General features: G+C 28.8%; 1 protein-coding gene across 2 annotated transcripts; it reads right to left on the bottom strand.

Moving 5' to 3' along the window:
* Window positions 1–5469: 5469 nt before the first annotated feature.
* Window positions 5470–13906, bottom strand: LOC105764890 (hypothetical protein). 2 transcript variants are annotated; one of them, XM_012583681.2, is made up of 15 exons: window positions 13509–13904; window positions 13323–13406; window positions 13107–13180; window positions 12977–13010; window positions 12796–12854; window positions 12252–12366; window positions 12127–12164; window positions 11048–11145; window positions 10816–10871; window positions 9722–9989; window positions 9471–9583; window positions 8821–8877; window positions 7655–7720; window positions 7109–7183; window positions 5470–5825 (listed from the first exon to the last, which is right to left on the bottom strand). In XM_012583681.2, the coding sequence occupies exons 1-15, from the start codon at window positions 13683–13685 to the stop codon at window positions 5790–5792; spliced, it is 1350 nt and encodes a 449-aa protein (XP_012439135.1). In that variant the 5' UTR covers window positions 13686–13904; the 3' UTR covers window positions 5470–5789. The 2 variants fall into 2 exon arrangements, 1 of the variants encoding a protein (XP_012439135.1); XR_008191624.1 differs by lacking the exon at window positions 5470–5825 and adding an exon at window positions 7870–7985 and having other exon boundaries at window positions 13509–13906.
* Window positions 13907–18100: the final 4194 nt, after the last annotated feature.

Here is an 18100-nt window from a genome sequence, read left to right as displayed (position 1 = left end):
TCGGATCGGGAATCCCAAATCTTTTAACTATATCAAAGTGCTAAGGTATAGAGGTCTAACCCTTCAAAAAAAAAAATGGTATACTTTGTTTAGAATTATAAATTTGGTAATATTTTTGTCTAAATTAGTTTCATTAATATTAATTCAATTTGTTTTTATTTAAATTTTTAATCAATCAAGTGTATTTATGTCAGTAAATGTTATATAATTTTATGCACAATTTCATTCGTGGGTTTTTTAGACAGTCAGTGTGATTAAAAAAAGTGTAATTATTAAAATAGTAATCATAATAACTTGTAATTTTTGAGATATATTTGACTGACAAAGTGTAATTATATTAAAATTATATGAATAATGTTTAGTAGTACAAAATTATAATTACATAATTTAAATAAAAAAATTAAATGCTATAAAAATGTTTATTTACATAATTTAAAATATTAATTATTATAAAATATTAATTTACATAATTTTAAAAATATTAATTACTATAAAAATTATCAATATAATTAAAAATTTTCTAAACAAGTAACAAATATTAAAATCAAATTGTCATATATAATATGTTAATCTTATAAAGTAATCAATAATACGATTACTAATAAAAATAATTAAAAAATTTATAATATAATCCTGACTTTATAAAATATAGGTATTTATTTTTAGGTAATATATTTATGAGTCTTGATACTCACTAGTAGAGTCGGCCAAGCATATATATTTTAGGGTAAGAATCGGCCAACGTATTAAGGCACTAAAATTTCTTGTAACATTAACTTTTATGATTTTTGAACAAAAGAATAAATTAAAATAAAGTATCATCTAAATATTTTAATATAATTTTTTATTTATAATATAAATTTTTGTTACAACTTTATAAAATACATGTAGTTATAATCTAAATTTTATAATTTATATAATATAATTTCTAACAAGTACATGCATGCATGTTTATTATCCATATTCATACGCGTCTATATTTCTAATGTAAATTTTATAACTTGTATAAAAATTAATTGGATTTATGTGAAAATTATATGAGTAGGAGTGTAATTACATAGGTAATTACTCTAATTCTCAACACCCAATTCAGTGAGACCCATTAGTTAATATGGTTACTCAAACACGTCACACCTGTATAATTACAAACAATTACACTCAAATTTAATTACCAAATGCCTTTTCAAAAACAGCCTTAATTAGACTATAATCTATCAATGAATTACTTTTTATCAACTTTTTTTTACTTGGGTAACAAAATATTTCTCTATCTGGCTAAGCTCAAACTGAGTTACTGCTTAATTTTAATAGTAAAATTGTTTAGACATGATTCAATTTTGGAGGGAATTTTAAAAAAAAGAAAGAAAGAAAGAATAACAGTAATGATTTGTAGAGTCCTCTAATTCGAGCTCTTCATTTATCATTGTTAATGTTTGGTTCATTGTAATAACACATATAACAATAGTTTAATTGGGTGGAATGAAATGAGTGTTATAATAATATTCTTATGCCTGACTTAAAAAATAGATACTATAATAGTAAAAGAAAAAAACCACAAATAACTTATATACCTTTTAATAATTATTCGTAAAATATAAAATATCCAAAAATGTTAAAAGAATGAAATCATCAATATACTCTTTAGTAATTTTCTAAAAAAATAAAATATCCTAAAATGTTAAAATACTTGAATGGCGAATATACCCTTTACTAACTTTTTTTTCTATGAAACATAAAATATTCAAAATGATAAAATATTGAAATAATCAATATTTCCCTAATAAATTTTTATTGGTAAAACCCCAAAATGTAACAACAATGAAAAATCCTTTAATAGATTATCAAACTTAATAATTTCACATTGGATTCATGAGAATGCTATGAAATTTAAGTTAAAATTTGCCTGTAATATGAATTTTGATACAAAATAGCAAAAGAAAAATATGATATTTGCTTTGTCATAATGGAAATCCAATTAATTTGACATTCCTTTTCTATTATATAAATCATCACGACCATGGTGAAGTTGATAAAGTTTAACAATGAGGATGGTGCATAAAATGAATGAAACATCAGAATAAAATGCAGAGGTGAAATGAATTAACATTATGAGAACATATTCATACAGATTAAATTTCTAAATTGTTAGATATATATGGGAACAAGACGTTAATTCACATAACACTAAAATCCACGTAATAACACATATAACATGGTAAAATAAAGACTTGAACTAGGATACAAGGAAATACAATTTTCGGATAAAGTTATAGTTGCAAATATAAAAGTTATAATTTAATACGACATGCTTCTATTCCGTAATCAACGGTTTATAATTATCACATATAAAAAAGGACAACACTAAATAGTGAACTTTCATGTCGTTGTCTCATCCTACAATTACATATACAAAAAGTTATATTTCATCTAGGGCCCCCGACCTCCCTAAAATGAAAATTTTTCTATTTAAACCTTTTAAATTTTTAAAATTTTAAATTAGTAAAGGAAAAATTATACTTTGCCCTCTAAAAATGATAAAAATTGATTTAATCCTTAAAAATTATAAATATACAAGATATTAAAATGGTAAAATTGTATTTTTGTTACCGTAAAAATTACAATTTAATTTCAGCCCCTAAAAAAAAGGTTTTCGTCCCTGCCACCATTTTAATCTTTGATTTATAATTTACACATACAAAAAGTGACTACCCTTTATGACATACTATTATGTCTTAATCTCATCCTACGAATACATATACAAAAAACTATATTAATCCACCACCACAAGCATAATCTTTAATGGATAGAAATAAATCTTCTCACTCATGTTAATCGCATAGGAGGTGGTAGAGTCAAGAACAATGAGCATTTGCATTGAATGATCAATAATTTACTTAACCCAACATCTCGTTCATTCTCTATTAAACCTCCTATTTCACCTAAAGCTGCATATAATATTTGGATCTTTTATTGAATGAACATTTTAGGGCTAATACTCTTACTTAATTCAAGGTTAACTTGTCTAATATTATCCCTGAGCAACGTGACAATATCAATAAGTGAATTAGAAGAAATTGATTCACTTACCCCAGAACTCTTTCTCTTCTTCTTTGAAAATGTAGAATCAACTATGTTTGGATTAAACGGTTGTAACTATGTAGCAGAGACATTCATCTCATCTAGGGAAAGATCTATTTCACATCAATTGCCATTGTTTCTTTCTCCACGAATCCTTTCATTAACAACATCTTGAACTTGTAATTCTTTAGCTATATTAACATCAATTTGAACATCTTTCCTTATGGCTTGATCTTTTGCATATATGACAGTAAGTTTTTAATGATGAGGAAAATTTTGGGTCTTGAATTGCTTGACTTCTTTATGACTTTATTAAAATAAAGATTTCGTTAACAATATATACTATAAAGATATAAGTAAGTCAAAAAATGGAGAGAAATACTAAATAAATCTTACACCTATATATGAATCTCACATTGCATCTTCGGCAACAAACTTCTATCAATGTTCACCCCAACCAAAGCTACTATTGTCTTTTCCTCTTAACATATCATAAATGATTGCCCTAATCATTTATTCAAGATTAGTTTTAGCCTTTAACTTTGTACGAGGTAAAAGTTTTGCTATCGTTCTTTCTAATTCACCCAAGTAGCTAACCTTGAATCTCATATTTGCATTAAAACTCCTAACATACATGAAATTAATGCAACATTTTCTTTTGGAATCTATTTCGTTTTGGTTTTTCTAGAATTTTGAAAAGAAATTGTTGTCGATTGTGAAAAACCTGACATGCTTTTAAATAAAATTGTGAATATCATTTAATAGAAAAACCTATTCATAACTATTTGATAAAGCAATACGGTTTTATATTGAAAATACTATTCATAATTACTACAACTACAATCAATTTTGTTCAACATAATATAATACACAAATCTAATACAATGCAAAACTAACATAAATTTGTACAAATAAAACTTTTAAGTCCAATTAATTTCTAGATGTTGTCCGAACATTTGGATGAATATTAAATATGTGTAATCTAAATAGAGAGAAAGAGAATATGAGATATCTAAACCTAGGACGAAGTGCTAGATTGAAACAAAAAACACCATTGCAGCTTTACTTTTTGAGAAAGAGATTTCTTGGTTCATTGAAATTGAATGAGGTGGGTGGGTTATGGATTAGTTATGTGGGGAAAGCGTGAATAAATGAGGGCATTGAGGGAATAATTTTTTATTCCTTATTACGTCGAATAACAATTCAAATACACCGCTGGACTGTTTTAATTATTTATTTTGTTTATATAAAAGAGAATCAACGCAATTATTTATATAAAAAAGTATAACCAACCAAACACTACGTAATTGTTTATATACAAAGAGATCAAATTCAAACATGTATAGTTTTTTAAAGATGTTTTATTTTTAAGGGTAAAATTTACTAGAACATAACATAATTAAATGGATATAGAAGTCACATTGTGAATGGAATGTTACATCATCTAAAAATAAAATGGTATTATGATTAATCCCTAAATTAGCCGTTAATAATATTTTATTAGTATGGTCGAATGCTTCACGTTGGATTATTTATTTATATCAAATTTTAAAGTAAAATTTTGACAATTAAAATATATTTTAAGCAAGATTTTCAGAATCGAACCGGTGGTCAAATTGGTTAGTCCACTGATTTGTATGATACGATTGATTAAATTATTTAAAAATAAATAAATGTTTAAAAAATAAAAACAATTCCAATCAATTTTTTTTAGCTTGGTTCAAGCAGCCCGTATTGGTTTGCAGAACAACTGATTTGATGCCTCTCTTTGGACCGATATCCTAACTGATTCAAACAATCATGACTCTAAGTCTCTACACATCATACATTTGGAATATAGTCCTCCTATTTTAATTTCAAGAAATTAATCATTCTACTTTTTAGATTTATAAATCTACTTTCAAATTATATATAACCATGTAACATTTTAATTGAAAAGTTAACGATTTTAACTATTTGAATTAGTTAATTAAATTATAAAAACATTAAACTAATTAATAACATTATAAAAATATAAAGAACAAACTATGTTAGAAATTAAAGTATAAATATTAAATCTCAAATTTAAGCATATTAGGACCAAAATTGGAAACTAACCACTTTTATATGTATAAGAATTAAATCTCGAATTTAAGAATATTAAAAGAAAACCAAAACTAAAAGTTAACCACTTTTATAAAATGTAAAAGAAAATAAAAACATAATGGGTGTGTGTCATGTGTCAGTATGAGGAAGATCTTTTGGACCTTATTTTAATAAATAAGTATAGATTATCGATTTAAGATATTCTTATGGAGTATGTAATGGTCAAATTGTCACGCTAATTATTTATTCCGTCATCCATTATAGGTGTTTAGCCGATGGTCCAAAATCTGTAAGAAATAAAAAAGATGATTCAAGTACACTATACAAGTTCTTTAGTAGATTTAAGATGACAATGTTCTGAACCCGACTAGCTCAGTTTTGAGTTTTGTTAATCCTCAAAGAAAAAAGAAAACATAAAGCATAAGTGCGATAAAGGCTTTGATTGAACAAGAGATTGAGAATTTGGTTTGCCTGCAACGAATTTGTTGTGGGGGCGACAATGTTTTCCATCACTCCATTTTCCAGGAAATTTCAGTCCCAAGTATTTGCAATAATTTGGCCTTAGCATAACTTTTAACAATGGAGCTGAAAATGTTAAGCAGTTTGCTTAATCCATGGAGTTGCTTTCAGGATCCATAATATTTCATTCCTTCATCCCAGCTCTGGAAACATCATTAACAAAAGGGAAAAACCGAAAACAAGCTTCAGCTTATGATCATATAATAAAACTACTCAACAAGGATTCATCATTCATATTTGCGTATAGACCATGACAAAATTAATATGAATGCACGCGCTTGCTTGCTTGCACAAACACATAAAAACACTGCTTCCAACTACAAAATCATCAATGACAATAAAGTACCAATGATCCAGTAATGTGTTTGAGTGCAACTTGGAAAATCATCAATGTTTTCCAGGTTCAAGAAGCTGCTAGATGGCAGATCAATTCTGGCTTTTACTATTAGTTGGATAATAATAATTTATAACCTCTAATATATATAAAATCACGAGTTTAGAAATTTTTTGAACAAAATTACATTTTATTTTTTATCATATTACAATTTTGATATTTAAAAGTAATTAGTATTTAATGTAAAAATTAATTAAAAAGTAGATGTAAAATAAAATTGGTAATAATTATACATTTAAAAATAAAAATAATATTTGGTACAATGCTAGTGGAGTTTTAGACTCTCCAAACAGAGTTAGAGAGTTTTGGCAAATATCCTATAGTAAAATATTAAAAAAAGACATGATAACTTTTTAAACCATTTAGAATAAAAAAATATTGTACCAAATACTAACCCTAAAAATAATTATAATTTAATTTATAATTATTACTTAAAAATTTTAGTTAACATAATTATAATTTAAGTAAAACTTAAGGTAAGAAAGTTTTACAATTACAATCATCTTAAAATAAATATTTTTTACTTGATACATTTTCTTCTACATATTATTTATAAATTATTATAATCAATTTATTGATAATTAAGAAAATAAAATGAAAGTTGAAGAGTTTGTTTTACAATTTTTTTGTTTGTACAAATGCTTTAATAATAGGAATTTTTATTAGTATTGTATTTGAATTATTAAAATAATTAATATATTTCAATAACGCTTATTAGTTATTATTTTAATAATGATTACATAAAAAGTAAAAATTATATTGTATGTTGAAAATAATACAAATATTTTAATTATGTTCTAATATTATTAAAAAATCATTTGATCTACAAAATATCATTATTTTAATATGATATTTAAAATTTTCTTTTATTATATTTGATTTGTTAAATAAGTTAATATATTTTAATTATATTTAACAATTCAAATAACGAATTAAAAATTAATTACAATAATTAAAAGTATATCATTTGAAAACTAATTAAAAATTAAATACAAAAAATCACATTCCATTAAAAACTAGTAATAACAATACCTGAAGAATATATCCATGTAGCCAATCTAATGTCTGTGAAAATGTAGTCGCAGATAAATTGACAACTGTTAAACCCTGTTCCAAAGGACAAAGATGTATGAATAGAAAAAACAGAAAGTTCAAACAACTTGGACCCAAGAAAATTAGAGAGATGAGTCAGACTACACCTCTGAAATTAAAACAAGTAGGGTGTAGAAAATCTCTGTAATCTCTGTTGGTTTGCTTCCTCTAACAAGGCGACTCATTACTCCACACTAAATACCTTACTAAAAATTTTAAATACCTAAAATGGTGGGGCAACCCAAGAAATTTGAAGAATAAGCATACAACCAGATGGTACTAACAACAGTAAATACCCCATAGTTGTAACCCTTTCCAACTAAAGCTGGTTTTATTATCAAATCTAAGATACCTCCATATGACATTGTATTGCACTAGACTTGCTACATATTAAGTTTTGATAGAAAAAAAAAATCATTGAACACACAAGACAATAAGAACAAACATTTCATCCTAACAACCAATAAACGAAATGAAATGGCATACCTGTGACTTGAAAGAGCAAAGATAGTTTTGAATAGTCTTCAAGTTCGTTATTAAGTTATCTGTATCCTGAAAAAGATAAAATAACATATGAAATTGAAACAGAAAAGTCAATCAACTAAGTAGTTGATCAAAGGAATAAACAATGACAAACATCACCGCAGAGAAATAGGAACTGAGGGTGAGCAAAAGAAAATTCAAGATGTCAGCACACCCACTTTTGACCACAAAGATTGAAGCAAAAGTTCTGCAGACATGGACATGGTTGGAAGGCATCATCTCATGCTTAGACTGCCTCGTTAGACAGTCCCACTTGACAAAGGTATCAAAAAACCTATGTCATACAATTGTGACGAAAATGGATATGTCAAATACTTTTTTAAGGTTTTCCATGTCCTTGGAGAATCAAATACTTGAGATGTCACAGTATTCTAGGCAAGCTAAAAGTAAAGCTTTAACAAATCTACTCGACGATTATACTATTAACAGAAAATTCAAGCATATGGGCCGAATATATGTTAGTAACCATTAATTTTGGTTATTTAATTAAGGCTTAGGTTGCAATTTTATTTCTTTCCTTTGGTTTTGTTATGCTTTTGTTTCAATTGATTTATTTCCTTTCTAGAATAGGCTTACTATTTTTGTAATAAGACTGGTCCTTACTTAAAGGGGCATGGAATAATAAAATCAAGCAGAATTTCTACCAAAAACCCTAGAGAGATCTAACTCTCTCTCTAATGAGTCTTGTGGTTTTAGTCTCCTTTTAATGAGCTGAAAGGTTTCAGTCTCCCTTTGATGAGCTGAACTATCAATCACAATGATTTGTAACAAAAGCACATGAATTTGAATATTAGCAACAAAATTTCCGAGATCCATTTTCCACACACCAATGAAGTCAATGGTTACTCTATGTTCATAGAATCAAGCTGTACAACCCAGTACTTAACAGTAGTCCTTGGTTACAGAACAACTATTAACATTCAAGATTGAGAAAGAACACTTCAAATCAACAAAACTATTTAAATATTCTTAATGATAAAATGCAGTGCCCCGACTAAGCCTTTTGTCAAATGATATTACCTTGCAGCCAAGACATAGCTAAATCTAATTGACCTTAAAAGAAGCAATGCAGTTTGTAATGGAACAAGGAAAAAAATTGTTATTAATACCTGAACTAGACATTTACCAGCTAATGCCTGAGTAGTGATCCTCTCCTCAAGTAATGCCTGCATATAGACATTGGTCCGAATTTAGAAAATCATACAAGATAGAGAAAAGAGATATTATGAGGGAGCAGGCGAAATAGAGTCCCAGTTAAACAAAGCCACCTTCATACTATCAGGAATAACTCTACACTAACCTGATTACACCTTTTTGAAAACAAAAGATGTGGCAGTATCTTAGATTTGTCTAATGGCCTAATATAACAGAAGCAGGCCCATCTGTTTATAAATTCACATTTAGAATAGCCTATCCACCAAATGAAAATTCTTATTAATCTCCACAATTCGCTAAATAAACCATCTTCACTCTTGAGAATTCAAAATACTTAACAAGGACTTTCTGTAATAATAAAGTTTCTAACAGTACAGGCTCTACCAGAAAAGAAAGATTAGAATGGGAAGCAGTCAGGCAGAACCATCACCAACATTGGATCTTTGCTAAATGTGAATATGAATAGGTGTCTCCTCCATTTGCTCAAATTTTAGCAATTTGAGACAGCTTTATTTACTAAAACTAATTTAACTCACCTACAAGCTTCATGTGCTTTACTAGTTAAAGCTGGATGCATAAAAGTAGAATGAGAAAGCACCCATACCTTGTGATCAAATTCAGACATCTTCAGAACTATGGGTATTATTATTGGTTTAGGGCCAGATTTTTCTTTTCTAGCAGTACTTCCATTTACTTCTGGTACCTTAACAGTTTCACCTGCATGCACATAAACACTGTTAATAAATAAACTGTCGTATTGCACCTTCACATAGCCTCTAAAACCGACACATACACAATGCTTAAAATGGAGTGAGATGCTATACCAAATAAAAAGAATTTAGAGCAGAAATCCACCTTTATTGTCAGAAGCAGTTTCTAGAGACATGGACTTTACAGATTCCGACACTTTGTTCACATTGTCGGCTGACACGCCTTCAGATAAACGCACAGGATGGTTTTTACCATTTTCTGTGTTACTTTGAGATGTAGTAATAAAATTATTTTCCTTTTGAACTGAAGAATTATCATCCGATGCCACGGACTGCTGGGATGGTCCATCTACAGAGGTTGGAGCTTTAAGCTCGTCATTCATTAAATAGATGCTTGGGTCCAGATGTATTCCCTGTAATTGTCATCAGAAACAAGGAACCCACTAACTCAAAGTGACACACGTTAAACTGCACAAGAACATACCAATGCTTCCCGATCTCATGCAATGACCAGAGGGCGGGGGGAAATCATATAATGCTTAAGCAGATTATAACCTTCCTCAAGATTTGCAGTTAAAAAATGAACAGATCTAAAGGCAGTCTGCATATTCCAGAAATAACAGCAATCTCAAGGGTACAACATGGTGGCAGATCCGACCTCAAACTTCATCCCCATGAACATATCAAGTGTGTGGCATGCATGTGTGTTCAAAGACATACAGCCATACTCCACTAGAAACCCATTGTGGCTGATCATCTTATTTTAACTGTTACATCCATCAATCCGCGGACAACAATAATCCCAAAAGTAAGCAGACATATAAGGGTTGAAGCTCAGATTTGATACAGAATAGCTGAAAATACAACAGAAGCAACAAGTACTGAACATGTTCATGGAAAAGAAGCCCATAACTTGCTATTCATGGAAATTCACGTCCACACCTTTCTTGACCAATGATTCAAAAACAGACAACACCAGAAAATCTACTTCCGACATAGAACCACAATATGTTAATAAATACAGGAAAAGAGAGAATTAATATAAACCGCAAACACTCAAAAAAAATTCACCATATAGGCATGCACATATCACGATGTTAATCCTTGTGCCCATAAGAGTGGATGGTATCAACATTTACCGCAAAGATAAAAAAGAGAGTAAGAAGGAAGGGCTCAAGGGTGGAAGGGAGGAGGGAGTCGCAAGAAGATAGTAACCAGCAATCTAGTGTCAAGCCATACCTCGATTATTACTGGCTTTCCATCTTTCATTGCCTTTTTTAGATCCCCGTTCAACCCTAACCAAACAAAATAATACAACACCAATGATGAACATACCTTTAGAATATAATAACAAATCCAGAAAGAAAGAATTTATTTTATGTATATCTAGGCAATATCCTGGTTTTGCATTGCATTAATAAAGCAAGGAAAAAACTTCTCATAATAGCAAAATGGAAATTTTAGAAACTACCTTTGCGAACTATCCTGCATTCACGACAAAATTCAATAATTAACTCCTCAGAGGAGCTAAAATCCCGCGCCCATACAGGAGTAGATGCTAACGGTGCACTGCAACAAATAAGAGAAGCAAGCATTAATATGATATACAGTACACACACATATATTGAACACCGGTCAATCTGTTAAAAGTAAGACAATCTGCTTCCTAGTAGACATGGTTAGTGTAGTAGGAGAGAATGTTCTACCAAATACAATTGGGTAGATGTCCTTCCAAAATTTTCTTCCAATTTTATTTTGGCCAATTAAATTTTGTTATGAGTTTCTAAATAAATTTATTGAAGATTTATCGAGTCATTTGGAAATCAAGATGAAACATGTGAAGTGGCCAGTCAAACTTCAAAGACTCATAGTTCGACCAATCAAAATTCATCTGAGTCATTCAATTTATCTCTAAATTAGATTAAAATGATTTCAAGACAAATCTAAACTAGATCAATAGAATTTTAAAGAATATGAGCCATAATCTTTTATCTCTATTTAAATTAAACTAATTTAGAGGTAAAATTAAAGGGAGCTCTTCAAAGCCATTTCGTATACAGTATGGGGAAAGAAAACTGAAGATTGGGGAAAGAGATTCAAGAAGACAATTCAGAAGAAAAAAAGAATCAAAGTCTCCAGTCTTCAGAGCTCACACAAGTCAAAGCGGATATGGAAATTGTTATTTGACTCCAAATTTTAAATCCAATAAAGTATACAATTAAAAGTTTTCTTCTACCTTTATCCAGAGTACCAAGTGTTTAGGGAGATAAATCTTGTAACCTAAGGTGACACTTTTCTATCTTGAAAACCATAATGCCCCATTTTTTAGCCAAAGCTCAACACCTTACTATCATGCATAAAGCAATCCAACTGATAACATATGAGTTATGACTAGAGCAACCAATTACTGGTTGAAACCAGAAAATGCCTTACTGACGGCCATCAGCCACCCTTTTATTTAGTCTGAAGGACTGATTGGGTATGATCAAAAAATATCTACTGTGAAATAATCTACTGTAAAATATAAGAAGAAATAGATTTTAGACATACTCGGTTGCCGTGCGTAGCAATTCATAAACCATATCTGTCTGCATCAGAAACAGAGTCAATGAAAGAAAATATGATAAAAGAAAACCTCAAAACTTTCAGGAGAAGATATAAACAGAATGCTAAACCTGTAAGACATTTGGCAAGTTTAGCCTCTGTGCAAGTTGTGTAGCTATAGTAGACTTCCCAACACAAGCAGTTCCACAAACAAGAATTACCAAAGGAACTCTCTGATGGTGAAATCTGAAAGTCAGAAACAAGAAAGAGCAATTAATAGTGAAGTGTTGAGACACTCAGAAGCTCTTAATAAGTTTTTCCCTCCAAGTCAATAGCAAGTTCTGAATCAATGAAAATATTGCATGCATGATCAAAATTGAAGCTATTCCAATATTAATTGCGTCTTTATGATCATTATATTAGGGTGAAGGCATACATTGAACCCAGACCTAAAACCAGTAAATTCCCTAGCATAATAAAATTAAGATATTTACTCACAAAGGAGAAAAATCTGTTATAAGAAACAAGCAACCACAATTATCTCACTTGGAAGAGGGGAATTAGCTTGGATGACGCTATACATGTGATAAAGAAGTTCGAGATAAAAAACTGATTCCAGAATCATCGCCATAAAATTGTTTAACATCATATTGAAAACTTGAAAAGCTAACTGACCTGGTCATCATCTTGTACCGGCTTATGTACTCCTGTCCATAACCTCGCCACTCCATCAGCTGCGCAAAGTATTTCTTCTTTTGATTAGAAAGTTCCAAAAAAGTACATTCAATCTCCTAAAAAGTCTGAATACCCTCTAAGTTTCATCCATACGAAAAATTCACAAATTTATGAAGAATACCTTAAAAAGATTAGCCTCTAAATCGGACTGCGAGCTGCAGAAGAATTCAATGAACGGAACATGAATAAAAAAGTTTACTAGATATTAATCATGAAATTAAAACCAAAATACAAATAGATGGGAATCATACATATCCAAAAGGCTGTTGTCTATAAGCAGCTTCTTGAGCTCAAGAGAGATTTTAACTGCAACATGATTCGGAATCTGAATAAAAGAAGGAAGATAATATCATAATCAATTAAAAAATAAAGAGAAAAATTAAGCAATTCAAGTTAGCATATCCTAAGAAAAATTAAGCAATTCAATTAAGCAATTATAAAAGGAAAACAAAAAATGGAATAGATACCTTCGTGACGGTTAACATTCTGCTAAGCAAAAACCTGGATAAAACATAATAATGATCGGCATTATCACCCAACCAGACCTTCACCTACAACGCCAATAAACGAAAAAACATATTAAAATTGTTATTTTTTAATAAAAAAAAAAGATATGTCTAAACGGATTATGGAGAAGAGAGGCGAAAGAGAACCTTGACGAAGTCATATTTGGATGAAGCGTTGCGGGGACTGAATTTGGCGGTGGCGATAGATCTCGTAATCCTGTCGTCGCCTTTACCTGTGTCGCTTTGATTGTTATCAACTCTTATTTTCACTGCAATTCCCTTCCCCTTGTTGTTATTGTTGTTCATCTTCTCATACTCTCCCATTTTTCTTTTTTTATTTTCCTTTTGGATTTCAAAGGTTCCAAGCTTCGAACGTCCTTCCCTTGCGTTAAAATTCTGCTACTGTCTACCTCACGGGCATCCACCGCGTCTTTGTCATCTCAGCAATCAGCATCTCTGGTGCTTCGCTTCGTTTTTCTTTATTAATTTTCTGTTTGAATTAAAATAAAAAGCTGTCCAAAACTCCAAAAAACCGTTAATTAACAAAAATCAACTACTTTATGGTACCAATAATTATATTTATCACAAATAATAAGTGCTAGTAGCACATTTATTCCTCTATCACCAATATAGTTACTATAATTAAATTCTTTTAAAAAGCCAATACCAACAATTAACGCTTATGTTATTATTTGATTACAGGATATGAGAGGACACCTATTCTTGCTGTAATCTATATCTTATATCAAATCAACTCTTTTAGAGTAAATTTAGATATTAAAAATTAGAAGAAGGTAATTTAAGTCCTAAAAGTTGAGGACAAGTTGTTTTTTTTTAAACTAAAGCTAATTATTATTATTTAATTATTTGTGCTTTTGATTGTTTTCTTTTCTTTTTAATTTAGGTTGTATTTGTTTGTTTAAAGTCTTTAAAAAATTAAAGGATATAATTTTGACAAAAAATTTAAAGTGATGTATCAAATTAAAACTATGATATTTATATTGATTTTTGTGAATATTATAAAGTATTATGCTAATTAAACTATTTTAACTTATTATGACTTTTCTTTAAGAAAATACTAGTTTTTAATATCCATTTTAATTTTCTGTTAACTTTTTCTATCAATTACTTTACTTCTTCTTTTAGACTTGCCGAATCTTCTTTAGAGCATCTTCCTTCGTGATTCAATGAGTATTATACATGTAAATGATAATTCAGTAATAGTATTGCTATTTAAGGATTGGGGAGGGTTATAAATAGTTTTTATATGGTATAAAAAGAACAGATAATAAAGTTAATATTCAAAATCCTTACTTTTTATTAATATAAAAACATTACTTCTTTTCAGGTAATTATTTTATTTTATTTTACTTTCTATTACAAATTATTATGATAAACTTAGGTTACAAGTCAAAATAATATTGATTGAAAATTTTACATTATATTTCTCTTATTTTATATTTTTAAAATAGAAAAGAAAATCTTTACATTCTATTAGTCTTTTAAATTATCAATAATTGCCCTTCAATTAGTGATACATATGTTACAGTCTCTTGCCTTTTTATTCAAAATTAGCAATAAAAATAATTAAATTCATATGTTATAAATTAATTAAGCAAGGACCATTACAAGATTAATTTGTATACAAGTAAGTTTTGTTGATCAACTTTCTTCACATAGTTTAAAAAATGAATGGAGAATAGTGAAAAGAGTTAGGTTTGCTAATTTATATCTGCATAGGTGCTTCCTCTCTTTCTATGTTATGCAATGCCTCACTCCACAATACTTTTGCAGCAATCAATTTGCAATAATCTTATTCACATCATTTTTGCAGTCAGATTCAATTCATAGAATGTGGCCTTGACTTCCAATAAATTGCAGCAGCTTCTCTAATTGGTCATCATCAACTATCTTTGTTTTTACCATTGTGTCCTTTCCTTCTTCACCTTTCAAAGCTAGAGTTTCGTAATATATAAAAACTAATTAGATTGTCTTTGTTTTAAAGGTTTTATCATTTATTTATGGAAACCAACTAGAGACTTTATTTAAATTTGCGTTTTTTTATTTATTTAAATTTTAACTTAATTCATTTACTTTTAACTAAGTTTAGAATATTTTTCTTTTCTTTTTGTGATAGGAAAAATTTTCTGAAAAGCTACAAAACAAACCATTTATCACCTGCTTGATGTTAGATGATAAACACATCTCACTTTCATTTTGAGCCAATGTGGGTAATTTGAATGGTTTCAATCAATCCCTATTTATTAAAATTAGGAATCGGAAATGATAGATTTAACTTCAAAAGATTTAATTATTAATAATACAAAAGTAAATAAAAATATAAAAGGAAAAAGACTATTATAACCCTATTTCTTCTTATGACTCTTTCTAGAGCTGGTTTTATATTAGATATAGAATTTTAAATACCATATTGGTTTTAAATTTTCCTGTTAAACATATAATTTGTTTAAATATAAAATAATATTATATAAATATTAAAAAATAATGTTGATTATATTCTGTAGTTTTTTTAAGGGTAAACTACATAAATGGTCCTTTTTGTTTACCTCAGATTACATTTTAATAACTTATATTTGAAATGTTACGTTTTAATCACGTTATCATTTTGTTATGAAGTGGTCACTTTATAGTTAAGCTCCGTTACCTCCTTAACGCCAGTCCCACGTGGCAGTCCAAATGGGTTTTAAATGCCAACTTGGATGTCCAGTTACTGGAATGAAAATAGATTTTTAATTAAATAAATTTAATTTGGACTGCCACATAGGACATCCAAGTTGGCATTTAAAACCCATTTAGACTGCCACGTAGGACCGTCGTTAGGGAGATAGAGGAGCTTAACAGTAAAGTGACCACTTCGTAACAAAACAATAACGTAAGTGACTAAAACGTAACATTTCAAACATAAATGACTAAAATGTAATCTAAGGCAAACAAAAGTGACTACTTTTACAATTTACCCTTTTCTTAATTTTTAAACTTACCATTTATTGGTGAGGAGGCTTAGACTTAGGGTCTGTTTGATTGCCAGTAAAATATTTTCCGTAAAATGATTTCTGGAAAATGTTTTACTCTTCTGTAAAATGATTTATTGGAAAATATTTTCTGGTGTTTGATTGAATCTGTGTAAAATATTTTCTTTGGTGATTTTTAAAAATATTTTTCGGAAAAGTTGTTTTTACATATATTAATATATATTAATAAATTTTATATTTTAAATTATTTTTACATATATTGCAATGATTTATTTATAATAATACTCAATTATTAAGCTACAATATTAATCGTTATAAATTGAAAAAACTAATATCAAATAAATTATTTGTAATTGTGTTAAAAAACAAGTATTAAATAATTAAAAATCAAGTTCTTGGAAAATCGATAAACAGAAGCAATTTTCTACCGGAAATGAAGGAAGGAATGAAGGAGGCGATAGAGAGGAGAGCACGGAAAATGTCTTACGGAAATTGAAAGGGTAAGACATTTTCCCTAAAATGTAACCCATTTTCCGTTGTTTTAGAGTTTATTTTCCAAATGGAAAATGTTTTCCGCTAATCAAACGCTAGAAAAGTTGGAAATAATTTTCCGGAAAATCAATTCCGTCAATCAAACAGACCCTTAGTTAACAAACTAAAGCGTAACATGTTGTGATAAATTTAAAATCATTTCCCAGACTATTTGTTATATTAATATACGACTATTTCATTTTCACATGCAGAATTGTGGGGAGTCCCAATTAGACTTGTCAATTTGGTTTTTATTTTTGCGGTTCAGTAATTTTAGATTCAAGTGAATATTAAATATAAATTATTTTAAGCCTTAATTGTTTTGACTTAAAATTTAAGTTGTTGTGATCAAATTAATATAAATTTAAATAACTTCAAACTTATTCAAATTAATTTGGGATCAAATCAGGGGCGAAGCCAGAATAATCTTTTAGGGGCGAATGAAATTTTAATTTTTTATAGTCTATATATTTATAATTTTTAAAGGATTAAATCAAATTTTTATAATTTTAAGGGAGTCAAAATACAATTTTACCTTTACTAGTTTAAATTTTTAAAAAAAAATTAAAGACTTAAATAACAATTTTATATTTTAGGGGGCCGGAGCCCATGCTGGCCCATGCCAGTCACCCCTCTAGATTCGCCACTGGATCAAACCCGTTCTAATTTGAGTTGAAAGATTCAAGTTGTTAACTTTTTAGGATATAATAATCAAATTAATTCAAGATGATTAAACCAAAATTTAGAGTTCACATAGGGATGGCAACTGAATAGAGTAGGGCCTATTTTTGTCTACCCCGACCCCGGTATGAAGCTTGACCCATCCACTCAGACCTAACCTCGATTCTTAAAACAAAATTCGTCCAAACCTAAACCTGAAGTTTAATAATGGGAAAGCCAATTTTGACTTCGACTCGTCCAGAATTTAATTTAATTGTTTTATTTTTTTATTTTGAAGTAAAATTACATTTTTATTTGTTTCATTTTATTTTAAAGCAAATACTTTTTTTAATTTAGACTTAAAATTTTAATGTAAAAGCAAAAATTTAATATTTTATAAATATATCGAGACAGACAAATTTCCCTCAAACCCAACCCGTATCAAATCTCATTTTCTTTAAAATAAAGTTTTTTTTTGGCCACCAGATCAAATCAATATTGACCGTGGGAGGTCATAATAATTGGTAAACCCAAACTAAAGGACGAGGGAAAAGG

Source organism: Gossypium raimondii, chromosome 12 (genome assembly GCF_025698545.1).
Source record: "Gossypium raimondii isolate GPD5lz chromosome 12, ASM2569854v1, whole genome shotgun sequence".
NCBI lineage: Eukaryota > Viridiplantae > Streptophyta > Magnoliopsida > Malvales > Malvaceae > Gossypium > Gossypium raimondii.
Note: the sequence above shows the minus strand (reverse complement) of the source record. Positions and strands in the feature narration are given on the sequence as shown.